General features: G+C 42.0%; 2 protein-coding genes and 1 long non-coding RNA gene across 8 annotated transcripts; 1 reads left to right on the top strand and 2 right to left on the bottom strand.

The window, feature by feature from the left end:
• Window positions 1-3: 3 nt before the first annotated feature.
• LOC120806136 (glycine-rich cell wall structural protein 1) lies at window positions 4-17,735 on the bottom strand. 6 transcript variants are annotated; one of them, XM_040156967.1, is made up of 25 exons: window positions 17,575-17,735; window positions 16,721-16,846; window positions 15,035-15,082; window positions 14,659-14,685; window positions 13,557-13,610; window positions 13,435-13,467; window positions 12,970-13,047; window positions 12,758-12,841; window positions 11,705-11,734; window positions 11,405-11,449; window positions 10,978-11,028; window positions 6,164-6,226; window positions 6,000-6,047; window positions 5,826-5,882; window positions 5,106-5,159; window positions 4,601-4,636; window positions 4,426-4,485; window positions 4,060-4,104; window positions 3,597-3,641; window positions 3,330-3,389; window positions 2,068-2,142; window positions 1,585-1,617; window positions 1,160-1,198; window positions 686-742; window positions 4-330 (listed from the first exon to the last, which is right to left on the bottom strand). In XM_040156967.1, the coding sequence occupies exons 2-25, from the start codon at window positions 16,785-16,787 to the stop codon at window positions 326-328; spliced, it is 1,194 nt and encodes a 397-aa protein (XP_040012901.1). In that variant the 5' UTR covers window positions 16,788-16,846; window positions 17,575-17,735; the 3' UTR covers window positions 4-325. The 6 variants fall into 6 exon arrangements, with proteins under 6 accessions (XP_040012901.1, XP_040012856.1, XP_040012865.1 ...); XM_040156922.1 differs by lacking the exon at window positions 17,575-17,735 and having other exon boundaries at window positions 16,721-17,413; XM_040156931.1 differs by lacking the exon at window positions 17,575-17,735 and having other exon boundaries at window positions 1,585-1,614; window positions 16,721-17,413.
• A 4,032-nt stretch (window positions 17,736-21,767) lies between these two features.
• Window positions 21,768-25,772, bottom strand: LOC120805360. Its single transcript, XR_005709545.1, has 3 exons — window positions 25,011-25,772; window positions 23,061-23,212; window positions 21,768-22,631 (listed from the first exon to the last, which is right to left on the bottom strand). It is a non-coding gene; the product is annotated as an uncharacterized LOC120805360 (long non-coding RNA).
• Window positions 24,861-26,294, top strand: LOC120805354 (cytochrome c oxidase subunit 6A, mitochondrial). Its single transcript, XM_040155536.1, has 4 exons — window positions 24,861-24,998; window positions 25,370-25,445; window positions 25,770-25,912; window positions 26,048-26,294. The coding sequence occupies exons 2-4, from the start codon at window positions 25,370-25,372 to the stop codon at window positions 26,135-26,137; spliced, it is 309 nt and encodes a 102-aa protein (XP_040011470.1). The 5' UTR covers window positions 24,861-24,998; the 3' UTR covers window positions 26,138-26,294.
• The last annotated feature ends 1,059 nt before the right edge of the window (window positions 26,295-27,353 follow it).

The raw sequence follows: 27,353 nt of genomic DNA, 5'->3' as shown, positions 1-27,353 counted from the left end.
TAATTTATTGGGTTAAAACAGTAAAATATTCATTTTAACATTAATTTTAAAACACAGACACAATTTTCTTGCACTCATCATCTGCTTATGTTCACCACTGATTTTTTAGCATTGACAGGTTTTGGACCAACGAGACGAGAGTAGGACATGGGTAACAAATGTCCACTTACAGAGAAAGACAATGAGGGTTAAGAAAAATAAAACAAAAGACCAAACAGACAACACAACAGGACAAAATGGAGCGAAACGCACAAAAAACTTTCAAACACATTACAATGAACATATTATGGAAATGATCCACTTGAAGAGGTTCAGGTCATTTGAATTAGCCTGGTTAAAGAGGAGAGACAAAGAGGGCAGAGGGGAGGAACACAAAGACACAGCGTCAGCATGAGACTGGTCATGGCAAACACAAAACCGTAACAAAATTTGTGCAGTAGCTGTGAAACCAAGACGCTACACTACAAAAAAAGGCCTTAACAAATCACTTAGTTTTAAGTCCAATCTACTTTTCTTTAAACGTGATAGGTTCTTTTTGATAAGAAATTACAAATGTGTAAAGTAGGAGTTGCTCAAAAGAATAAAGAAGAACCTGCTTTAGCCATTTGGCGGAATCTTTTAATGGTAGTGTGATGTTTTAACAGGGACTTTCATGCACCAGCTGTAAACCTTCCTTCAATCTCACCTTTGTATCCATTTCCAAGGGCACCGTTCACTCCACCATATTTGCCAGCCTGCTCTCCTGTGAAAGGATCAACCCAAATCTATATTATAACTGTGCCCAGAAGGAAACTGGAGCAGTAAGAAAGAGAGGTGTGACAGCTTGATAAACCTTGCAAAGAAGGGTTCTGACTTTTATTAGAGGTCTCAGCCAACTCGCTATGCAGGCTCCGCACCCTTGAGTGGAAAATAATCTATAATGCATGCAGCTGTAATGTTCATGTGCAAGCAGTTTAAGTAAAAGTACATGTTCAAAGCGTGTAAATAGAGCAATTGTGACTAGAAAGTTCACTTTCCAAAAATACCTTTGCTTGTGCTTTAGCACAGCGAAATCTGCAGTGACTATGTGTTGTCACTAAGTTATGTATGGTCTCTATAGGAACCGCAAATTGAGTGGAAGTTGATCACGAACGAGAAAGTCTGCGACTTTCGTGCTTACCCAAGGCATCTTGAGTCGCTCCCATCTGTGCGCCATAGCCTTATCAAACACATGCAAAAAATTTGACACTGTTAAGACCAGGACAGAAGACAAACACACAAAATATATTTATGTTATGGTTGGTTTTCTTTTGGACTTTGGGAGTAGCTGGAGACACGTGCACAGCTAAAGGGGATCCTTAAAAATCAAAATCTCCAAATTAAAATCATTTTGCAAGACACAAGGATACTAAGAAAACTTATTACTGTCGTGCTCAGGGAAAAACCTTATGTACTGGTGTAACCAAAAAGACACAGTAGGGTTCTTGTACATTGTGTGAAAGGATGAGTGTGTGTGTGTGTGTGTGTGTGTGTGTGTGTGTGTGTGTGTGTGTGTGTGTGTGTGTGTGTGTGTGTGTGTGTGGGCGTGCGTGAGTGGAAATCCACCTGTTTGCTGAGGTCCATATCCTGCACCAGCTCCTTAAACAGCACAAAACAGTTAGACATTTGGACTTCAGCAGGGGTAACAATGAAGAGTCATAACAGATTGAAATACTGCATAGATAAAACACACTTAACCACGAACAAACACATCACAGCCTTATCTCAGACCACTAGATGTCTAGACTAAATCTACAGACAGAGGTTGTAAAGGAAGCATCCGCGTTCATGGGAAATCTGACATCTCCTTCCTGAATTCATTACTATACTCATTACTATTGTAATCTGTACTAAGTGACTCCTTCCCTTCTTGTTTGTGTTCTTAACTCATTCTAGGCCTTTTAGTGTTGCTATCTGTTTTCACTATTGTCTGTTTTACTGCGGGCTTCGGCGTCAGTGGGACAAATGAAAACCACACAACACTTTGCAGTCCTTTTAGTGTCACGTAGTTTCTAGGACTTTACAGCTCACACAGTCACTCTTTCTCACCATATTTGTTGGCACTTTTGGCACCTTCGGCATTGAGGCTGAGCTGTTGAGCGGAGTACGGGTAGCCCCCCTCACCTAAGGAAATAAGTCAAATCTGCATAAGCATGGGTATTAAACTGCTCTGGCAGCTGCGATGCTGTGGTAAACTAACAGGATGAGTGAGTGTGATATAACAAAACAAGAACATTCTGAATTTTTGTAACTTGTTGTGGGGGTTTGCTGCTTTAAACCACTGAGGGCCTAAGGCTGGACGTGCCGATTTTATCGTAGTAGCTGTATCGTACAGCATTTTGAGGCCCTTGAAAAATGTGACTGACTATACTAATAAACAGACTTGACTTAATTTCACCGATCAAATCTGATGTAAACGATTCACGCCAAAGGGCCCCGATATATGAAAATAACAAATGAAGAGGAGGCGAAAAAGGGGAGTCCTTTATCTTCATGTATTGGGACACCTTTGGGTGCATTACCGTGCTTACACTAATGCTTCTTACCACAGGCAAGAACAGACATTGTGTTTAAATCATCTTTTTTTTTAGTTCAGTTTAACTCATAGTTAGATTTATTTCACCACTGAGAGCGAGCTAGTAACTTAACCTGTGTAAGAGGTACTGTTGCAAAGGTTACCTTAAAGAAACAGTTCAATTTCCTTTCATTTTAGGAAATATGCTTGTTCTCTTTCTGGCAGGGAGTCGATACCACTCTCACATCGGCGCGGTAATTACGTAGCTGGAGCCAGCGATGGGTTAGCTTAGCTTAGCAAAAAGACTGGAAACAGGGGGGAAAAAGCTAGCCGCCCCAGGCAAAGGTAACATAGTCCACCTATCAGCTCCTTTAAAGCTCCATGTCACATGTTGTATCCTGTCAGTTTAATCCATACAAAAACCGGAGTGCAAAATATGGAAACTGCCCATTTTACGGGGTATTATGTACTGCTACTATTTAACTGTAGAGATATGTCTGCGATACCGATCTTTTCATCCAACTCTCGGCGAGAAAGCCAATGAGCCTATTTCCAAACATGTCAATTTATTCCTTTAAGATTAACTCGTGTAAAACGCTGATGTAGAACAGCGGTCAGATTGTTGACCCAAACTATGTTTGGACACCTGCCAGCCAATCAGAAAGTAGCATTTTCAATGGCCATGACAGATCTTCTTTTTATGCACGTGGGTTTGATATAACTTAGTATGAGGTGTAATATAAATATACTCTATTTTACAGAGATAAAGGCTGTTGCAAACACATGCAGCTCCTACCTTCAGGGCCGCTAGGAATCACTGGAGCATTACCATAGGGAACCTGAGCAGCTCCTCCTCCTAGGGGAAGAAAAAACAAAACAAAAAAACAGACGGTCAGACTGACTCATGCATCTTCTCTCCTTTCACCCTTTGATCCGCACTTGTGTATCAACCAGCTCTGTGCTATCTACCAGTTCAAGTCTGACTCATGCATGGAAAAGCCACTTCAACAGACGCCTGACTAACGGTGTGAAAGAGGGATGAGGACACGTCAGCACTGCTCACCATATTTGCCACCATTTGATTCCAGCTCTGCACCAAGTGGTGCTCCTGAAAGAAGACAGGAGGGGCTTCAGTGACAGGCTTTCCACATCATGGAACTTATATTCATATAGAGCCCTTGTTATAAGGTTATTTTCCCGCCAGCTTGTCTGTTGGTTTGATACAACAAATTCTCAAAAAGTAACAGATTTGCATGTAATACTGGGGACAGATGAGGGTAATTTTGATTTTTAGCTGCAGGTTTTATGCCGCAGTTGTTTTCTGATTATTGAAAAACCAGCATATTTCCAATCAACTCATAAGTTACCATAAACACACTTAAACCATTAGAGATCCTGCAGCTGGGAAGAACACAATTGTTCTTGCTTTGTAGTATTTCATGTGTTGGTTTATTTCTCACAGTGTATGGTGGCCAGGGGAACATACAGTGTTATCTCTGATGCTGCTCAGTCGTTAAATCTCTTACCATATGCCCCCTGGACCTGTCCAGCGTATCCTCCTGGATTGACGCCTGAAAAAATAAAGTGTAGCCACTGCAGGTCACAGACTGTTGCTTCATTCAAGTGATTCACAGGAAACCTGTGAGAAACTGTGTGAAAAGCATCTACAGCAGCAGGAAGTCAGAAACCTCCAGATTAAAGTGGTCAGCTTTTATAAATAAGAGACAATAGCTACATCCAGTGGACAAAAGACCACACTGGACATGTTCATCAGAGGTGTTTTTTCCCCTCATGGCCTCTTATTTTTTCAGCTGTAGCAGGTTAAGCGTCTACGGGTTAATGCCATCACCCGTTATGGGTCTCAGCTGGTTACAACACCTCAAAACTGTTACCTTCGTTCCTCCCTGCTTTGTTCCGAGCACCATCAGTTAAGTCTGCAGGGTAACCAAGCCCTGAAACATAGTGCTAATTAGCATTGTAATTATATCTGTGTGCCATTGACCCTTTAAGTTTGAGTTCCCCCGTTGCTCCACGTTTTTTTGTTTTTTTTATAAACACAGCACTCACCTGCTCCGTAACCATCGCTGTAACCATTCCCGTAACCTGTTGGGAGGAGGTGTTGTATGTTAAAATGACATTTACATTTATAAACGATATTTCTAAGCTAATGTTTTCAATTCATCGCTGTATTTGACATTTCTGACAACGCCCAGTGCCAAAAAGAGTGGAAATGTTTAAGAGAGTCTTATGCACGCATGCCCAATACCTGTAGACAAAGCTTTTGCAACAGCATCTCCACTTACAGAACAAAGAAAGCCACTAAACACAAAGATTCAGCTTGTCTTAACTGAATAGCATCACTCCTTTCGGTGACGGCTTTGATGCAGATTCACTCTGACACCAAAGAGAATTAAGAATGATCCTCGGTCACTCTAGGCTGACAACTCACATTTCAAGGCTAAAGTTTTGGTTCTTGGATTTCTCTTTGTTGCCTTCTGTGACTTGCACAGTGCACAGTTTGACTGGTAGGATTTGAATTTCTCAGTGCATGCACGCATGCGTGGCCACTTACCGTAGCCATTGCCTGCTGCAGCACCCAGGTATCCTGTTGCTCCCTCACCATAGCCTGTGATAACACACATTCGAAGCATAGTGTATGGGACAAACAGTCTGTCACTGCTTTTCAATTGTTTAACAAAAGATGTTAAAATATAAAACATGACATGACGACAAAAAACTGACTTCCATGCAAAAAAGGAGAAAGAGAGATTCACGGGAAATTGTTAGGAGAAGAATGAAATGGTTTGTGAGTATTTCTTTGTTGTTGGTTTCTTCTGCTTTTCACTGTAAATTATTCGCCAGGAAGGAAAATACTGAAACAGCCTCTTGTGTGACCTTTAAATTAAGGTGAAGAGGAGGCCCTTAAATGAATAGTTTGGCACTATGGGATATAAACTTGTTCGCTTTCATGCCAAGAGTTAGATAAGGAGATCAATGCTACTGTCATGTCTACAACGTAGTCTGTGCAGTATATAAAGCTGCAACCAGCGGCCATTTAGCTTAGCTTAGCACAAAGACTGGTAACAGGGGAAACGGGTAGCCTAGCTCTGTCCACCAAAGGTGGTACTGACCTGCTCATCTAACTCTCAGCAAGAGAGAAAATAAGCATATTTCTCAAAATTAGGAACTACTGATTTAAGAATCAAGAGTTGTAGCAAATACTGAAGGACAATAGGCTGAAGAAAGAAAGGATGCAAGTCCAGACAGATGAAAGAATTATCCTCAGCCTCACCATTTGACTTCCCTGCGACACTTTGAGGGTACCCACCCTGTCCGAGTGCAGCATTAGCTAAGATTTATTTTACAGAGAGTACAGAGTTAGGACACGGTGCAGAAGGAAAAATGAGCACAGAAATCCCTCGAACACAACAAAGAAAATAATAAAGAAGGAAAATGTACGTCCTACCTCCAAGTTTGCCAGCTGCACCGGCTGGGTATGCTCCGTGTCCCAAAGCTGTGGACAGTGCATGGGAAATCTTACCACAGGTAGTGTAAATATACATGAACATCTCCATCTGCTAAAAAGGACCGTTAATTTTTCTCGTGTCTGGTGTCAGTGCGCAACATTACCTGCTCCATAGCCCCCAGGGCCCAGGCTTGCTCCCAGATAGTTCCCTGCTCCACCATTATAACCTGTGGAGAAGGTCAGCACAAGCTCAGCAAAGTCACCTGCAATTTAGTGTGGCCCAGACGGACATGATATCCAATGTTTTTTATAAAAAACACTAGTGCCAACATTTATGGAGAAACACCCAATACTGATTACACATGGTGGCTTTTGGTTGAAAGTCTATTCAGATCCAAAAGAGACAAACCCAATGACTCGCTATAAACTTTAAAATCTCTCTCGGGTGTCAATGGTTTTTAGCAGCCTCTCCGCTGGGCAGTGACCTTTCCTGGACCGAATCCTAAAAACACCAGATGTCGGACCTTCGAAATAAGAGAAGGTGACAACCTGAAACACACTCCACGAATCATAGGTAAACCAGACAGACACGCAATGGGACGCAGAGATATTGTTAGATATGCTAGGTTTTACCAGCAGATCGAGTGCTTCAGTATCTGGACCACTTCTTAGAAACGCAAAATTCTTATTACACCCAAGAAAAGCCCAACTAATTGTACCTATAGGCACACAGATGGCAGTTTGTTTGATGTGCACCTACCATTATAAAATAAATGCAATGTAAATGTAAGAAGATTAACCAACACAGACTGGAAGAGGTCAAGATTCCCCTTTACAACTAGATCAGTGATTAAGGGATCGTCAGCTGAATCAATCCTAAGCGATCACAGGCCACATAATGCACAGTTTAAGGTATCAGTGAATGCTACAAAATCCTCCATAGACAAAAGCACCAAATGGCAATAGAAATGTGCCATTGGTTTTGGCTATGAGACTTTGAGCTCCTAAAGGAGAATCCAACCTCTGTAATGACAGAACGCTCTCCTAAAAGTGCACCTTTTATGACTGGATACCACACATACATACACACACACACACACACACACACACACACACACGGATCTGTGTTATGAATAAGATGTTGAATCAGACAGGATCTCAAGCTGAGATTAAAAAACATTTAATCGTTGCACTGCAGATATTAAAGTATCACTACTTAGTTCAATAGACAAACAGAGATCACAGAAACAACTAAAGTCGTCCAGCAGTCGATTTAGTATAATCAGAAGTCGCACTCATTCAGATTTTACAACTGAAAGAGAAAATGCATTGAGAGCAGTGAGACTATATCAACTATATCATCTATGACCGCACCAGAAAAACAAAAACAATTAGATGAAAGAGACCAAGAGCTGCATGCAGTTCTGTGTTTAACTTTCAGTTGGTCTCTTACTGTGACACTTCCACAGAGATTCAATATTACTAGATAATTCAACGGTAATGGTATTTTAGAAAATAAGGCCGTCATTGTGTTTTTTTGTACGCGTGAGGTTTGGAAAATTCAGGACCGTCTCCCGAAGACTTTATTATAAGAAAAAGATCAGCCAGCACAGCACTAGTCTGTTTTCTGGATCAATCCCGAGACTCAGAGTGGATTCCCAGGAGTTTTTGTGTGCTCACAGATACGATTTACACTCTTAACGCATCGTGTCCAGGCCGTAAAACATCAGGCTCAATCCTGTGATGTCAGGTTTTTGGTAATCTGTATGATTTCCGACGATATGGCAAACAGTGTTACATACACACCAGTACAGACACGCAGGGACACGCAGGTGACAGTTTACCACTGATTCCCTCTCCATTCAGAGTTATATCACCTGGATCTTGGCCAGGCCGCCAGAAAACTGCTCTCATTAAGCTCCCGTTAAGGATCTGTCAGAAGCTTAAACCTCTCAATGATCAATGCTTGATGATTGCTATGATCCCCCATCCATGCAAATGTGATATCACACAAGGAAGCCATTCAGCATGCTAAGCAATACACATCCAGGCAACGGTTTAACGATTTCTAGTACTACCGGTCACTCCAGCCGCTGGCACATGACGTGGAGGTCATTTTATGTAGGGCAAGCACCCGTTTACCCCTTCTGTTCTCACCACTGTCGTCACCTCCAGCTCCACTACCATATCCCGAGGACCACAGAGATGATTATGGCCTGGCTCAGACAAAGTTACCGCGCATGTTATGTGTCACTGATCGCAGCTTAAAAAACTCTGCAAAATGCGAACAAAGATAATCCATACACTGTAGCTCCAGGCGTTATACTCTAGGCGTTTGTGTTGGAATTCTAACCAAGACCTAAAGCACGACAGCAGCACCAACTGAACACAAAGAGACACGCGAAGAGACCTCGAGGCACCAATACACAGCAAGATGAAAAATACCGTCTGATAAAATAATAAAAACTGGACACTACTTGGCAAAGGCGACAGGCACCTGAAGAAGATAACGTTACCAAATAAATCTAAAGGAGAAAAAATCACTTTTATAGGCAAATAAAATGATCTGCAGTTACCCGAGTGGATAACTGATAGAAAGGGGCAATAGGGAGACAAATATAATATAGACTTCAAGAATAGATCATGAGAAAAAGGAAAAAAGACAAATGTGAAATAAAGAGGAAACTGAGATTGTGAAAAAAGTGACAAAGCTTTGCTCTTACGTGTTCCCTGGTTATTCCTCCCAGTCTGCCTTGGGGCACTGAGAGCTTTTGGCTCTTTGGCATCATGTTCAGTATGATAAAGGTGCTTCGCTTCCTGACCATCAGCAGTAAAGCCTTTAGCTCCCTGCCCCTCCACTGAGGCGATGCCTAAACTTTTGGTTGAACTTGCTCGTGGGATTACCGGTCCATAGCTCCCCCTTTCTTGTACCTGAAGATTTAGAGAACCATGACCACGGTTTTCTAGAGCAAAAGTCCCACGGCTTCTAAGCCCATTTGTGCCTTTAGTCACAAGCCCAAGGTCTTTAATACGCTGCCTGTCCGCTTCAGCAGATAAATAGTTTCCGGTTCCCTGACCGTTTGGAAGCGAGAATATATTGCGTCTGACATCTTGAGACTGTGAAAGAGGCAGCGGATGGGTTTTCTGTTCTTGTGCTCGTGGAGTTGCGGGTCCGAGGTGTTTGCTGTCTTCACCAAGGTGAGGCTGAGGCACTAAACTCTGAGTCCTCTGTGCAAGCTCACCGTGATTGGTTTCCAATAACCTAGCGGATCCACAGTTTTGGGCTCCCTGATTTTGTTGAACGGATGAATCATGGTCTCTGGCACTCTGTGACTGCGAGGAAGCAGAGCTCGGGCTTCTGGTGTTGTCTTCTTTAAGAGGCAGCTGCTGTCTTACTCCTCCAGCTGCCAGTGTGGCTCCATGGCTTGTGGTGCTCTTTCTTTTCAAGACCATGGGCTCATAACTTTCTCCTCCTTGTGCTCGTGAAACAGCCAGGCCAAGATTTTTACCCTGTTTATCAAGGCTTTTGACCTCTCCTCCTGCCTGTAATTCAGGTGAAGCAGGACCAAGAACACTGCCTCTTCCAACTGGCATTTCAGGTCCAAGAGTTCTGTCTCTTTTTCCATAAAAGGGAGAAATTGCTCCGCTCTTTTCTCTCTTCAGATCTTGAACAGCTTGGCCCAGACTGGCCAGCTCAGGTCCACCCAAATCTGCTGCAGACACACCTGGCAGAGAAATACCATGCATTCATGACTTCTTCGTGGCTCAGAGACAACAGTGTTTCTTTGAGCGCCAACAGCACACTGTAGCGGCCAGTGGCAAAAGTACTGTCCTGTATTTCTATTCAAAGACTACTTTGAAGTTAATGATGTGTGTATCACAGCATTCAATGCAATATAAGACATCATCCGCAGAGTAATCAGTACTCAAGTGGAGATAATTCAAGACCAAATGGAGACAAGGCAAAATCCATTATGGCCTGAAATTAGCTGAGTATAAAAAGGACAGAATCGTCACCATAGTGCGGAGCTGAGACAACAAGAAGACAACACACAACTGAGGCTACACTTTGGAAGGAAACACATGAGAGTACTCATTGCATCAGCGCAATTGCGCCAACACATAAAAAGCGACGTGACAACAAAACGTTGCCATCCCAAATTGTTTAAACGCCATAACAGACACCAGTGTTACAGAGAAGGACGAAGACGCCGCCCGACTCAGACAGCACCAGTGTGTAACAAAGATAAAGCTCAGTAAAACACTGATGGGGTATGAAACCTGCAGAAACCTGCAGTGCAGAGCAAATAGACTGACGATAGACTGAAATAATTCCACTTACACGGCACAGTTTTACTCAGCTCTTGAACATTTGCATGCGTACTATAACCAGGTACCGTGAGCCAGAACCTGAGCTGTGACCAGAACGAGGCAATAGATTCCAAAAACTTCATGGCTCACAGTAACCTGACCCCCCCAAAAAAAAAAAAAACAAAACAGAAAAACATAACGAAAAAAACAAACAAATGAGGTGTGTGATTATTTGAATAATTTGTTTTTGTGCCCAAATTAATCAAATAAATGTGGAGAATTCTAGGTAAGATTCTGCAAACATTGATTAAGAGCTTAATGAAGCAAAATACAGGTTTCATCATTATCAAAGCATCTTAATCTTACTGTCATCAAGTTGTTAGTGTGTTTTTAGCTTGTATCACCTCAGCACTCCACAGCCCTAAGTGGTCCACACACATCGACTCTCATCAACACCGATAAACTCACAGACCCGTGACAACGAGAGCTGCAGGACTCATGCAACATGCAAAACACATACAGTATGAAACACTCAGGGACACACACGGTCAAACATCAGCACGAGACTCTTCAGTTTCACGGAGGTTACAGACAAATACACACAGGACAGAGACAGACACGGACTAACACACACAAACGCCGCAGGCGGCTGCGGTGAAGGTTTTACCAGGTTTTTGTTCCTTAGCCCTCTGTCCAGTGGGATACCCAAGTCCAATTCCTAATGACAGCAGATAAGGGGACCGTCATTGATTTCACTCAGCATTGCTAACTGACAGAGACTCAGGCCGACACTATGGCATCTCTGTAACGGTGATAAAATGATAGGCCTTCAGTTCAGTGGAACGGGCCAAGTGGTTATATTAAAGAAAGATCCTGGACATGGTTTAGCAAGACTACCCCGACCACCTTAGAATGTGATAATAAACAATCTGACTATGACAGTCTCTTTAGTGCAGCCTGATAAACCTCATGTTTATCCGTGACTGACAGCATAAGTGTGAGCTTATGTGAGTGACGGGACCTAAGAGAATACGCGCCAGCACACGCATCTGAACTGAACGGATGAAGGCAGTGGAATGAGATCCCTCACTTACCTGGTCGGGGTCCAGGATAGCCGTTTCCGGCTACAGCCCCATATCCTGGCAAGAAAAACAAAGAGCCTAGGTTCAGTGGACGTGGAGCGAACCTTTTAAATCAAGTGCTCTGATTACATCGCTAGCGGCCCGGGGTTTTTCTCTGTCTTACAAGGAAACATAATCTATTTGGGGAGATGCAACCTGCCCTTTTTATCATCTTCACAGCCAATGACGAAGTGCCACTCAGCTGAGATTTATCAAGCAAACAAGCAGAGGCCTGACAGAGGAAACCACTGAACAAACTGTACTGTTACTTACCTGGATGAGTGCCAACGCCAGCACCATAAGCTGGAAAGTCAGAAAAACACAGAGTTCATTTCTATTTACAAAGATTTCTACATTTGACACTCAACTGCTTATGAAAGATTTCTCTTCCTCCTTGCCTACTCAGATTATCCAGATAGCAACACGACTGCAGGGAACTTTACTTTTTGACAATTAAGCGCTTTTGTGTGATATAATTTTTAAAAAAAAACACAGTAAATCCTTGCCTCTTGCTGAAGAAACAGAATTAGTGACGCAAGTTGCAGCTCAGCACCTTTCATAAATCTGATTTCATTTCCGCCTTGACAGTTTTCTGCTAAAGATTTGCACCCAGCATAGACTGCCAAGATTTCTGCTTCTAGGTGTGAACGTGAATAAAAACATCCTCAAATCTGTGACAGTGCAGACCAGGTTTTTTGAAGCCCTTGAAAACTTGTCTTAAAAACTTTAGTATCTCTCAAACACACTAAACAAACAAAGTTGAAGTTTGGGGGCCCTAGTTTTTAATTATCAAGAGTTTAACACTCAAAACTCTAGTCTAAGCTGCTAATATGCAGATTCAGGATTGCACGGCTGTGGTTTGATCAAATTTGACCGACTGTTGCAACAGAAAACCATGACCAATCTGCCATCAGCTTTTGATTCAGATGTTGCTAAACTCTGACTCATGCATGGAAATGAGTCACCTTTTATCAAACTGAGCCGTGCCACATGTCAGCCCGGTGCGAAAAGCACAGACAAAAACAAAAATGCAGACATCTCTCAAGTTACTTTTTTTTTTTTTTTTTAATGTTGTTTCTTTGGCAAATAGTGCGTTCGAGTGTGTCCATGTAGGATCTTGTTGCTTATAGTAAGGAAATGAGGAAGATAATGGGTTTTCAGGGCACTTGATGTGACTACGATCATGACAGGCGCCAGTTTTTTTTAAATAGCGACAAGCCAGGCATTTACCTGCAGGCAAGCCAGGGAAGCGTGTTAAGCGTGTTATCAGTACCTATGTAAAATATCAACTGGTAGATGACATCCTCCTCTATATGTTGGTCTTACCACGTTTCCCTCCCTGGCCCATGCCCAGTCCCTGGCCATTTGTAAGTCCAGTCCCCAGTGGCATTCCTGTGCCCAGGCTGGCACCTGCAGCCACAAGAAAGATGTATCATGAACCGCATGGAGCGTATCGGTCATCCACAACAGAAGTCAAAGGAATATAATAAAAACCAAAGTAGGCTGTGAAGGTTTTACAAGTGGTTATACTGATGTACCATTGGCTCCCTGGTGGTTTCCATATCCACCGTGCTTCAGGCCTGCTCTACCTCCTAATCCAAGAGATCTGTAACCCCCTGTGAAAATAAGAAGAGTGACACGTTGTCGTCGAACAGCAGCATCTGCCAACAAGTTTCACCATCCAGAACTTAGACACGTTGATTCTAATGCTGCGGGACTGGATGGAAGAGCCCCAACACAGAGGTTTTTTCGCTTTGCAATACGACTCAAAGGAGGAAGTCAGAAAAAAATCACTTTCCTCTTTGAAGATAAATTATATCATGGTCATTACTGAAAAAAACGTCCTCCATATTTCGTATCTGTATTTTGATTAAAAGTCCATATTTGCCAGTTGGAAAACTAGTGCGCTGTAAAACTTTTTTTGGCTACTTCCTATGTTTGTATTTCTGCTCTGCCTCTGAGCGCTGTTAGTCATACAGGTCAACTGATGCCAGACAACTTACCAACTCCAAGATGAGCCCCGGGATAATGTCCAACTAAGGGTTGAAAAAAAGGGAAAATACAAACATCATTTATCTGAAGTAAACCGCAGTGTGCAGAAAGTTAAGAGGAAAGTTGAACATACCCCCAGTCTTCATTGCTTTGCTGCCATACTGGCCCCCCAGTGCTGCAAGGGCGCCTGGGAGAAAAAGTAGAAAAACAAACGTTCAAGGAAAAAAATATGTATCCCCTTAGATTCTTAATACTAACAATGCGCATCCGGATTTATGCGTCAGTTATATGTCAATCCAAAAGCGATCACAAACTTTTCATTCGAACACTCAGGACGTACTTAAGCAGGTTTTAATGTCTGGAACGTTAAATACTAAAAACCTCTGGGATCATTTGGGCTGTATGTTACCTAAAGTACATCTTAATGTGATGAAGAACACTGTGCACTATGGAACCCCAAATTTTTCAGTATTTAATAAATCTAAAACATTTACGAAATGGTCAATTATCATATTCATACAGTGAGTAGAATATATAAATGAACCAATAATTTGTGAGGTAACTGAGAAATAATTCAAACTCAACTCATTATTATGACATTTTCTTTCATTATTCGTTTTCATGTTGTTATTTTTTATTTCATCATAGATCTTTTATTTCAAAATGCATTTTTTTCAAGTCTGTTTTTCTGTAATTATGGCATTTTCCCGTTAAATCATTTCATGTCAGGTTTTATTTCATAATTATATGTCATTATGAAAAGTGACATTATGAAATAAAAAGTGGCATGAAATACAAGTATTATTGGAAAAATGCAATTATGAAAAAAAGGCTTTAAAAGCGGTATTTTGAAATAAAAATGTCTATTATGAAATAAAATGAAGCCTTATATTATGAAAATAAGATGTCTGAAATAATATTTTACAATAATGAGTTGAAGTTTAATAATTTTTTCACAAACTATAGTTTTATTCATACATTTTCCACAATTTATTCATGTGATTATTTATTCCACCAATATTTATTTATTTATTCATTTACTTATTTAATATTGAACACTTTGGAGCTCCACAGTACACATGCTGTAGATTTCACATGCATCCACAAACCTAAAAATCGGTCCAAAAAGGTAATAATTTCCATTGCTTTGTGGCATTATCTTCTAATGACACCTGTGTGAACTTTAATCATTCGATTAGCGTTGAGTTTTAATGCATGCTACGAAAACCACTGACCTCCAGGTTTTACTCCGACGCCAACACCTGACGAAAAAAAACAAATCACAAAGAGGACACACACACGAGCACATTTCTCATCTAAGGAAAATGCTTGTTCTCTTACTCGAGTTTAGAGAAGTTACTGATTTCATGAAGCCTGAGGTCTGTGGCTGTAAACTAGATAAATACAGCTGACATGCAATTAAATAATATTTTGTAACGTTCCAAGCTAATCCAACACAGACCTTTGACTTCAGTGAGTTAGCAGCAAAAGTAATGAATTGCATGGTCACGGAGGGGAAAAAAACTCAAGTTTTCTTCAGGTTTCGAGGGACTTAAAACCCAAATGCATGCTTTAAAACGTCGAAAAACCTTTACAAACGATGCGACATACCTCTGGCTGGCATCACTCTCCCCCAGGACACAGGCTGAGGTTTAACCCCTGACAAAATTGAAAACACAGTAACATTGTACCATTAAAGTTGGAGGCAATTTGTTCTTTCAATTCATCAACATGGCCAAAAATTAGTAACCGACATTATGTAAAAAAACAGCTCTTAAAGGTTTTACAGTTGAAAATTAGAGAGTTCAATTTGAGAGAAAGTACATGAAGACATAAAAAAACTACAGACAATACTGTACAGTATAATACAATTATATGCAAACTCTTCATCCACTGTTTGGAAATGATGAAAATATTGCACATAAAGAAGCATGGATGATGCACATTTACTGTAAGATACAATGTGAACGAGCAACGTGCACAAAACTGAATCTCTCGAGGGGGAAAAAAATGGGAAATTACTGGTGTGAATTGGTCTTTTATTGTCGTGGGGATTTTTTCCTGCCTTCAAAAACTATAGATTTTGCTGCCGTCTGGAGTCATATTAAGCAAGAAAATGTGTATGTGTCATCCAGGAGCTATTTGTCCATCTTAAGTGAGAACTGACATTTGATTTGAAGCATAACAACATATTTTGTGTAGAGTATAACAAAGACTTGCGCTCTCTGTTTCGGTGTTCAAGATCACTGACATGTCCTTGGATGTCAGACGAGGTGTTGCAGCTGACAAGAGTGAGCAGTCCTGTGGTGAACTCCCCTTTCGGGCCGTTACCATTACCTCCTCGCTATCCACAGTGAGGTAGGGCCTTTGATGGATGACCACATGAATGACCGCTGGAGCGTTTCATGACTGCTGCAACCCAACTGGGCAACAGGCGGATGGAGAGACAGAAATCCATTGATGGAAACAGCGACTGCGTGGAGCCTGTTGGTTCTTCTCACGACCGGTCGTCAGATTTTGCCCGCCTCCGCCACCGCTTCGACTTATCTTTTGATCCAAAGAAATTCGACGATTTCAACCGCAGTGACTTGGCGGGTTCTCTGATGTTGGCGCCCGCAACCCACACAGTCCAGTACTATTCTCTCCCTAAATCTCACGGACATGATATTTAACAAGTATGTGGGAGTGAGTCACTGAAGACGCAGATCCATCAGCGCTTTGAAACTAAGAATTCATACTTCTATTAGATGTGACCAACGACTTTTTGTACTACAGCCATTACTTGACATTTACTTTTATATAGATTTGCGCAGCATTACCCTGCACTTCCTTTTTTTCGTGATAATGTCAAAGTTGCTTTGTTTATTTCAACAATTATTCCATTTTTGTAGCGATGTTGTCTTTTTAACCGACGGTTTATGTTTATATTTTTAATCACATAGCTAAATTTAATTTCCTTACACAAGGGTAAATTATGCCTGTGAAAATTCCATCAATCAAATCACATAAACCCGATGATTCTTAGGCAATTATACGTGACACTTGTACTTATTTGTGTGTTAGATTCCAATAGAGGCATTAATCTGATGTTTTTCAAACAACGGCACCGTAAAACCTAAACTGGTATTTTGACATAGTGTCGAAAACAAAATGAAAAACGATCAAATATGTTAAAGATTAGGTATTGAAAATCTACAATCTCTTTTTCTCTGAAGAGAAGAGTTCATAAAACTGTGATTTGCTTTAGTATACAACCGGTGTTCTGTCTATACGTATGTAACCCCATGGTTTTCTTACCGCCTTGCAGAGTTTGCTGAGCCAACCAGAGAACCAGCGACGTCTGCAGGAGAGCTCGAACCAGCATGATGCAGGAGACCGGGTACAAACTGAGCAGCACAGAGAGCGGAGAGACCAACCGATGGACTGATGGACAAACAGAAGGATGGGTATTTAAAGCACAGAAGCCCCCGATGTCTTTTATATGGTTTTCTCTCTGATACACTCCCACTGACCAGTCCTGCCCTCTAACAACACATTGGTCTGATTGGGCAAAACTATAGGCCCATTCTGGCCCATTTCCACATCCTCTCCTAACCAACTCTGTGCTTGGCATGTAGCACTCAGAAAATATGAGAAATGTAAGAGCCTAACTTCATTTCCGCTAATGGTTTATCGTAGTATCCTACACATTTTTCTGAAAGGATAAGTCAGAAACGTGTCTTATATTTTATCACACTCATTCCATGACTGTTTTTTACTGGGTATAGATCAGATGCTTTTCCGTCGTAGTAACAAGTGTAGGGAGGGAGGAAAAAAACAACAAAGCAACCAGGTTCAAAGTAGAATTTGAGCCAGAGAGGAAATTCTTCTCAGTGAAGACAGCGCCTCAGAGCAAACACCCGATGTGTCTGTCTGACTTTTCTGCCCCTTGCTGCTCTGCTAACAGGAACACAGACAAGGAGTCAGGGATTCATGACTGGACATTTACGTTCATGAACGTTTATTCTGAGGCTCTACGCGGGTCCGTGGACAGAGCTCACCACCCTGGTGGCCTGAGGAAAGAAGCTCTTTCTTTCTCTCTCTCTGTGCCGGGCCTGTGGCTACGGTGCAGAAGCTAGTAGTTTGTTGGTGGGGTGTTGAGGATGCCTCACAATCCCACTTGATCTTGTTCCGCAGCCTCCTGGCGTAAAGGTCCTGAACAGCGGGGAGCGTCCTTCCAATGGCACACCGCTATCTGTGGGGCCCCTATGGTCCAGCGGAGCAGTTCCCAGACCAGCTGCTGGTGCCCCATATTACGATGCTTTCCACAGCACCTCAGTAGAAGATCTGCACACACAGAAAACACAATTATACACTTGTCAGCATCCGGAAACAGCAGTTCTCTATAAAGAAAGATGACCTCCTGTACATAAACTCTCTCTCATAAAAAAAAAAAACAAACGCACACACTCAGACATAAATTATCACTGAAAAGACTCACAGACATGCTCGTAATGCAAATACAGCACCTGCCCAATAATAAACTGCAAAATGAACACGCAGACAGAAAAATGGTATTTGGATTTGTTTTGAGGTTTTGACAGATGGATTGAACTCAAACAAACTCACCTGCGTCAATACCTGTTTGACAACAAACCTATTTTTGCCAGTTTTTGTTAAAAGAGTAACCATTGCACCTCCTCAAAACAAGAAGGGAAAAAGAATGAGTGCAAGCAAACGGAAACTGTGTTAATAGTGTAAATATCCTGGTGAAAAAGCAGTCTGGAAATTACAGAGTAAAATATTACATCATTTTTGAGCCAGGTTCTGTACAGTTTAAAGAAGAATAGGTAACAGTAAATGTTTAATGTGGAAAAACACACACACACAATCTGTACTGCCGTAGAAATAGCCCACAAGGCTGCCACCTCAATTAAAACTTGAAACATTTCAAGGAGTTTCCATCATTTTGTAGAGAAGAGCATTGTAATCTCACTTAAAACAAGGTGTCAGCTGCCACCGGGCTCTTTAGGGCAACATAGTGTGTAACTACAGTCTGCTGAGACTGCATATCCGCATATAGTATAGTGTGGGAGGTCCGTTGTTTAACAGCCATTTCTTAATGTAACGTTTAAGTTTATGTCTTAACCTCGGGCAAGGAAGCACTCAATGCAAACATCTGACTGGAGAACCGCATACGATGGTTATTCTTTCAAAGAAGCCAGCTTTTTTTACGCCACCTGAGCTAAACCGAAGTCACACGTGCAGACCACCGCATCGTCTTCCCTGGTGGTACTGAGCATAAGACAATAACATAACCCACGTCTGACTCGCGGCTCCTTCACCCACCATTCACCTCTAAACATTTATCTGTCTGCATGTTTCACGGGTCCCTCATAAAATGAAAAATAAAAGAAACAGATCCATAGGGAAAGTGTCAATGTTTCAAGACGAGATGTCAAAACTTTGAGAAGAAGAGCCGATGGTTGTCAGAGGTAAGACAGAGGTGGTGCGGACAGTCAGGGCTCATTTACTCAGAGCGCAGTATGAGAACAGGGAGAGCAGTGTCTGTGGAGACACATCTGGATGGCAGTCTTACTGCGGTATATCATGTTAGAAACACGGTGTGCCCCTATATATACATATAAATTACACCCCGTGTGTACACGTGTGCTGTTCTCATGAGGGCTTTAGGATGGAAGAGAAAAAAATGTCTGTGAGTGAGGAGACTGTGCTGAGCTTGACCTTTACAACAGGCCGGTTCGTGTTCGTTTTTTTTTGCCACAATGGCAGCTTTACCATTTAATATTGTAACTGTCCTGACCTTCAAATACGTTCAGCTCCTCGGAAGGATTAGTTATCATCCGGCCTCACGATAAAATGCCCACACCGATTTTATATACAGCCCAACACAGCTCACCCGTATTGGCTGCAGTATGCTCCGTTGTTCCATTTTCACTTAAAATAAACCAAAAATGTTTCCACAGAAAGTATGAAACCAAAAAATAGGAGCATAAACACAGACTGGGGCACTGCGCTACAGGAGCACAGTCCCTAGTATAGGAGCAACGCCTGAATCTGATTACCTTAACTTCCTTAATTTCATTTACGAATGACCTCAAAATAGAGATGCTCACTCGGGTGTCGGGGGTGTAAATACAACTACAGACAGTACATAGACCTGAAAATGGCTCCTACAGTCTGTATCAGGTAGGTTTCTTCAGGAGGATGGAAAAGTGCATAACCTGTGCACCTCAACCGAATCCCCAACAGGTTCAGCCTGGTACAATCAACGCCTTTGTGCTGCTAAAATGATCATTTTCACCCTCTTTAGCCTTTAATCTTGGATTTTCTGCTAATTTTTCTTTTTTTTTTTCTCAGCCTGGGGACTGGAGCAGCAGTGTTTATTGGAGGTTTTATGCTCTTCTCCGTCCAACTTGTAAGACACTGTGGGCCACCTCCAGGGGACTAACGTTAGTGTTCAGGTCCATGTAGCGTATCCAAATGGGGGGGGGGGGACACAAAGACCTACAGAGCGATGGTGCTGGAACAGATCTTCATGCAGGTGTTTCAGCCGAACCTGCGTCTGGTTGAGCAGGTTTAGCCAGTGAGTGGCGAGGCCTGAAGTCTGCTTACAATAAATCAACCTCCCAGCCAAAACAGTACAGTTGGGTTTTAAATATATTACGGATACCAAATTTACTCAGTCAGGGAGTCTATTATGAAGTGAGATGGTCCACCGAGCTGACATTACTCCAAATGTGAGGTGTGAAAAAATGGCCTGTCAGGGTTCATTTCAGTGATATACAGCATCTTTCCCCGGAGGTCGGGCACAGATGCAACACTTAGGCCTATTTAAGGATAAAGCTGGTGTTTTTTTTTTTTATTAAATAATAATCATTAACAGAAACTTGTGAAAAGAAAATGGCATGATAAGTTATATCTGGCTGTAGCTACACAGAAGCCTTGTTCACAGAATTTAAGAAACTACAGAATAAATAACCTCAACCTTATCCTTTGATGCTGGCTAGCAGAGAAATGATTACACTATATCCCAGTTTACTGAAACACTAGGACGCTGAGCTGATGTTGTCAGATCACCTTGCTCTCAGGCCGGTCGTCACTGGTTCAAAAAGAATGGGCAAACCGACCAGTGTAAAGACAGGCTGCTGGGTAGCGGCTTTAAATTGGCCTCCACTTACTAACGCTCAGCCACCAGGAAGCAGGCAGCGGTACCGTGCATTTCCATTTTTTGCACGTTGAACTGAAAATACCTTGAACAAGTCCCATAAAGCCTGCTCGTCAGCATCCGCGCTGCAGATAATAGACCACCCTCTGTATGCACAGGACCGGATGTGATGTGATGCACGGTGTATGGAAGTTTCCACTGTAGAGTAATAATGGCCATCACATCACCCTGTTGTCTCAGTCCAACTGGGATAATATTGATGGAGACACTTGAGCAGTTTGTTCAAGTGTCTGGATACAGCCAGGCTCCCATTCTCACTCAGGCCTTTACACCGCCACATTCTTATCCTCTACAAATCAGCTTGTATTGGACTTGGTTGTTCTGTTACACTGCATCAGGCACCGATGTTAGATGCTGACGGCAGTTGTCGTTAAAATAAGTTTTGGTAAAAATAAAACAAGTGCATGAGCCTGGGAGGAAAGCATGACTCTCATATCATGGAGGCTGGAGTATGCCAGCAGATCTAATCTGTCACCAGCAGCTGCTGTCAGTTGAACATTGTGTTGCTAGTAGAAACCACGACTCTGCTCCACAAAGGCAAAATACAGTGACTACATATTTGTGTTAAGACTGATTTATAATCTGTATCTGGCTTTCTGACATTCGTTTTTACGATATTCAAAACATATTTCGCAGTGGAAATGTGCAGTTTCCGTGAAGGCTGCTCTTTAAATCTGCTGTGGCTTTACATTTCCTCCCCGGCTGCAGGGTAAATTAATCATCCTAAAAAGACGTAATATGAAAGCGTTGCGACCTTTCCATCTGTTTTACAGTTTGCTGTCCAGGCTGAAAACTCTGCTTCTTCCTTCGTGACCGGCAAAGATCCATGGCCGTTTCCATGACATTTTTACAACTGTGAAATCTGTGACTAAACAAATATTGACAGACATCTTTATCTACTTCCAAATGCCCTCGCTGAAGTATTATCTGTAAGTGCTCTTTTATTGCAGCTGTTTCATGATTGTTGATTTGGAGCTTTGTTACGCCAGCCACACACTGTAAAACATCATGCAGGAATTTAGCGGAATCAACAAATCTGTTCTCAGTAACTTCATGTACATTTATATAGGATATAGTTTTATTAATTTCAAGTTAATTCAACTTAACCCTTCCAGTTTTCATTTTCAGAACTTGCGAACAAATACAAATACAAAAAGTTACAATTCTAGTGACTTGAAACCATGTTTTAGGTCCAGTTTTGGATTTTCAAAAAACTAACTGTATCCTCCTGAAAGCCTCTGCATCATTAGCACCAGAAGAGTGGTTGCCATGACATCCCTGTCCAAAAACAGTGTAAATTCAATACAGCGCTTAGATGTGAGCTCCTCTGAAGTGAACGCAGGAATATGGCAGGTGCCCAGAAAAGCGAGAGCCACGCAGTTTTACAAGGGAAAAGACGGGACAGACTGTTACAGCTGGCACCGGCTGCTTTCGCCCCTGTTCAACATCACACACGCATACTGCACTGCACACAATCCACAGTTGTGTTTCTCTTGGCATCAAGCATATACAGACAGGGATGTGTGGGTGTTAAGGGATGCTGTGGAGGGTAAAATCACCTAATTTCAGTTTACACATCTTTTTATTTGCAAAAGTTGCACAGTTTTCCTACATTTAAGGATGATTTAAATCCCTTATTCCCGTAAACTTAAAATATGTATAAGTGCTGTCAAACTGATCACAAGAAGACAGATTCAGAAAAAGGATAATACTATTGAAAAATACAAATGTGTATTTACTTTATGATTACCCACCTATTTATTAACACATCAGTCCGTGTGTCTGTCCTGTGCACTTTGCTGTGTTGAGTCTACAGGGTTTCTTCCAGCTGCCGTGTGTGTGTGTGTGTGTGTGTGTGTGTGTGTGTGTGTGTGTGTGTGTTTGTGAACTCCGCTCCCACTGATGGAAGCGCTGCTCCCCGTCAGGTTCAGGTGGAAAACCTGTTGAATCAGTTCATCCTGCATGTGGCTGCCCATCATCCTGGAAACAAAAGAGCTGCTGTGTGCAATACTGGAGAGACGCTCGGCTCAGGAGGAAGCTGTGGACACGGGAGAGCCGGACTTTACGAGAAACGAAGGAAAACTATACCTCATCATTTTAAATTCTACTTGTAGACACAATTATAAGGAGACAATATCTGTTATACATCTTGGTCTGTTCCCCGACAGCTAACATCCTACTAGTGCACCCAATTTGCCAAAAATGTTTTATATAATTAGTAGGCTGATTATAGTATCAAGTATAAAGAAATTACCAGATTAATTATATTCTAGTCAAAATATCGCAATGCATACACACAGCACCAACAGTCATTGTTGCATATGTGAAAATCTCCCGAAATGGTTGGAGGGCCTGAGGTTTGGGCCTCAGCCGCTCCAGCAGCACACCTGCAGCGCATGCATATTGTACCTCCGCATATCCATCTGCCAGCAGCCCTCAAACGGAGATGGCCTTTCACATCTGCCCACAATAACAGCAGTGCTAGACGTTCAGACTGGCTGCCTGCTTGACTGGCTGACATCACCGCTGGCTCCGGCTGCTGTTTGCACTGCAGCCCGAATCTGCCCAGACAGAGACAACAAAGGCTTCACTAATGGGGTGAAAATCGCGGAACACTCAGGACGTTGCCTCTTGTCCTCAGCATCCAGGCTCTATAGGTAAATTGACCAAAACCAAGATATATGACACAACTTAATTCTAAAGGTTAAACAGGGTCACTTCAGCAGTCCAAACTCATTACCTCTCAAGGGGCAGGAACCCCACAGCAGAAGCGAGCCTGTATAATCTAATTCCCCCCAGGACAGGCGTCTTAAAGGAGCGTTTAAAGAGAGTTCACGTGCAGCAACACTGCCCCATGTGATGGATAGCACATCTTAAAATAAAATGACTTGTTTCTTTGTTTTAACAGTAAATATATATATAACTATTTTGAGTTGTTATTATTTTTAAGTTATTTTTTCACAGAAATTTCCCGATCGTGAAAGGTCATAATTCTGGGTTCCGATTACCAAACAAATCTTGTCATCAAGTGACACTCAGGCAAGAGCTAGACAGACGAAACTGAATGCAATTTAATAAAAGACTGTAATCTCCGGAGTTAGCTGCTGTTCATCAATCAATATCAGACTTCTGTCAAACTTACCTTGCTTAATATGACTTAATATGACTCATATCTTATGCACAAGCTTGCAAGCTTTTCCTTTTCCTTCTGAATTGCTTACTGAAAGCCCACATTTCTTGAGCTGCTGCATTTTGTTATGTATGTATGTGTATACACATACATACATACATAACAAAATATACATATATACATATTTTGTTGTAATTTGTGTTGTTTATTCACATCTACATCTGCGTAAAATACAGATGCATTTAATAATTATTGTGGATGGAGAACTGAAGTGTAATGCTGCCAAATTGAAAGAAAAGATCTGTCAAGTTTCAGATGATTTTTCTCATTGTAATAATAAATGTTATTACGTTACAATAACACATTCTGTTCTTCTATGACAAACCAACTTATTTTGTCATAAGAAACTTTCCCGATTCGAAAAAACATACTGCATCAAAATATCAAAGTTTTCTACCTTTTAACAAGGTAAGTTGGTAGGTTGATACCAAAAACTGTCATACGCTGTTAAATATGACAGCCGAAGCCTTAAGAAAGCCTAGAGGCCTGTAGTACAACTAATCGTATATTTATAATTGATTATAATAGGTTTATCAAGATCTCAATCCCACAGGAGTTGCCTTACACGGATGGGCCTTCTTGTTTGTTACTGGACAGAACCCAAATCAACTCAGAGTTTATTCAATGGACGTGTATCCGAACAGGGGTATTCCAGAAAATCGGCTTTAGGGAAAACTCGGAGGTTGATTGTTGTGCGGCTGAAGTCTAAGATGAGGCTGATATTAGTTAGTATCTGTGACCCACAACGGAGCTACAGGTGCTTTCAGTGAACGACGGTGAGGACTGACTGTCTTTCGCCGCTGCTCCACCAAAAATGACAGCTAACACACGGATTACAGCAAAAAGCTGAAAGGCCCTCTGCATTAACGTGAGCCATTAATGAGGCTTAATCAGCCCTGTCTCGTTTCTTTAGTCTTTGTAATGCAGGCTCAATGTCCTCACCAGCACCCCCCCCCCCTTCGTTACACATCAGCCCGCCTTTGCACTTGCCCAAATATAAACTATGTTTCTTGGCGCAGGGACAGATTGAAATGGGGAGGAGTATGACACACTGAGTTCAGCTCAGGACAGACGGAAGGACAAACAAGCGAAAGGACGATTTGGCAGAAAAATAAGAGGATAATAAAGCATACTGAGTATTGCCTGCCTTACGGAAAGTAAGTTTTTACCTGACTTTCTTCTATTTTAGCTAGAGGAGCGTTATCAGCACTCTTCATATGCAGCAGCACTAGTGGGCCTCGACCCTGGACACAGATATAGTGGAATTAGTGCATTGTAGTTCTCTTCAGTTCACATTTTATTGTTTTAGCATTGATCTGTTGTTAGTACAAATCTTATGAAGGCCCCCTTTACATGAAAATACATAAGCATGAACTTGAGTCATTATACTTTTTATTCTCACTATCTTATCACTTTGAACACGTTAGTATGTGTCTTTAGCTGTGACGTTTACAACTGTATCTATTCCTCAGAGTGCAAATGTTTATTTAAAAAAAAAAGTGTCTTTCCTCCCTTTTGTCCTCGGCAGATGTCTCTGTCTCCAGTTGCCTTGGCTGGTCGTCGAGTGTTGGCAGCTGCGTCACATTCGAGCCATGAGGGAAAAGGTCAGTGTGTCTTCACTGACCCTCTCGACCAAACACAACCAAAATGCATCAAAGCCTCCAGATTCCGAGAATCTTCATGCAACGCCACCCCTGAGTCGTGCATACTCTAGCTTTAGCCTTTCTATTACCTGAAAATTCTGCAGAGCTGGCAGCCGGCCTGCACATTCATGCTGTTTGGCAAATAATAAGGAAGTGTGTTTTATTACTATATGGGCTCTATAGCGACACAGCCACTGTAATTTATTTTTGCATCGTTCCAATAGATATTGCCGGGCTCTACTCTGTGCCTCAGCCATGTACTTTCACTGGTTGTGTTTTCCACAGCAAAGACCTGGAAGATACTGTCCTTCGTGTTGGCCTTACCTGGCGTTGGTCTCTGCTGGCTCAACGCTTACCTGAAGGGGAAGGCACATCCGCATGAACAGCCAGAATTTGTGCCATACCCTCACCTGCGTATCCGCACCAAGGTGAGTCTCAACTCACCCGCACCTCTATATTCTTACATTTTTGGCATCCAAAAATAAGGAAACATTCTGGGGTGTATACAAATACTTTTCCCACTTGTTTTGCCCGCGCTAACACGTTGACATGTCTCCTGCCAGAAATTTCCCTGGGGCGATGGAAACCACACTCTGTTCCACAACCCTCACACCAATCCCCTGCCTGACGGCTACGAGAGCATCGATCACTGAGAGGATCAGTCCCATTCCTCAGCTGTGTCCTACTGCTTGCTAGAAAAAAACTCCAGTCCGCAGTGCACTTGGCTTAATTGTACAGACCGAGGGGCCAAGCAGTTCCGCCATCCAGTGGTGCACGCAGACAGTAATAAAACCACTTTGTGCCGTGTTATAACGAGTCCCTTTTCATTTTTTTTACTTCAGAGTACTGCTCAGATTAATCAACACTCAGGCCTTATATCGGAATGTGTTTTTGAGACAAGAGGGGTTTTACATCTTATTATCTAGACCATGTTCAACTATTTCGAGAGTTACAGCAGAATACACTGCTGTCTCTCATGGTGTCTTATTTGAAACTGCCACTAGGGGTTGGCAAAGTCAAAAATGTTCACAAGCTGCATATAACGGCTTTAAAGCTTAATGCTGGTAATATTCTATATTTTTCTCATTGCCAACAAATCCTAGGAAAAGACCAAAACCAAGAATGAAATAGTCCTAATAGCAAGTACTGTGATTCTGATATAGCAAATTCCTCTGTGCCACAGAGCTCCATCTTTGTCCAAAAACTCATCACTCAAAATCACATCCAAGAGCCGCACGACTGAACTTGGCGACATGATGACCCATTTTTAAATATCTATTTCTTCAATAGGAATTAATAGGCTTGGGGCTGAGAGCCACACACAAAATAGGGAGGTCGCACAGTACTGAAAGACGGACTACCACTTTATTGGTTTTGGTCTTTCATGCAATTGGCCGACAATAAGAAAAGCCCGAACCTCTAAATTTAGTAGCATTAGCGTACCAAGTGTTGGACAAATGGAAAAGTTTGACTTGAAGGTGGCAGTTAGTGGAAAGTGTTCACCAAAGTCATCACAATTCATCCTCTGGAGACTGAATGGCCACCAAATGTTTGAGGCAATCCAACCGACAGCTCTTTCCCTCTTTGTTGTGTATGTGAAATAGTATGACCCAGTCGCTAAAGCCACGCACGCGGTCAGATTGCTTACATTCTACACACCCACACTCCAACATTAGAAAACTGAAAGCAAAGTGATGCTCCAACAATATATTCAGTGGCATATATTTATATGGGGCAGGTGAAACCTATACACTGTATATCTGCTATTCCATATTATCTCTATGTACAAAATAAACAACTGGCTCCTTGCCCAACCCTGATAATTCCAGTACTTCCAGCTAAATGACATTAACGAAATGCATTGCAATC

The sequence above is a fragment of the Xiphias gladius genome, chromosome 3, assembly GCF_016859285.1.
Source record: "Xiphias gladius isolate SHS-SW01 ecotype Sanya breed wild chromosome 3, ASM1685928v1, whole genome shotgun sequence".
Taxonomy (NCBI): domain Eukaryota; kingdom Metazoa; phylum Chordata; class Actinopteri; order Istiophoriformes; family Xiphiidae; genus Xiphias; species Xiphias gladius.
The sequence above is the reverse complement of the archived record's forward strand: the minus strand, read 5'-3'. Positions and strand labels throughout refer to the sequence as shown.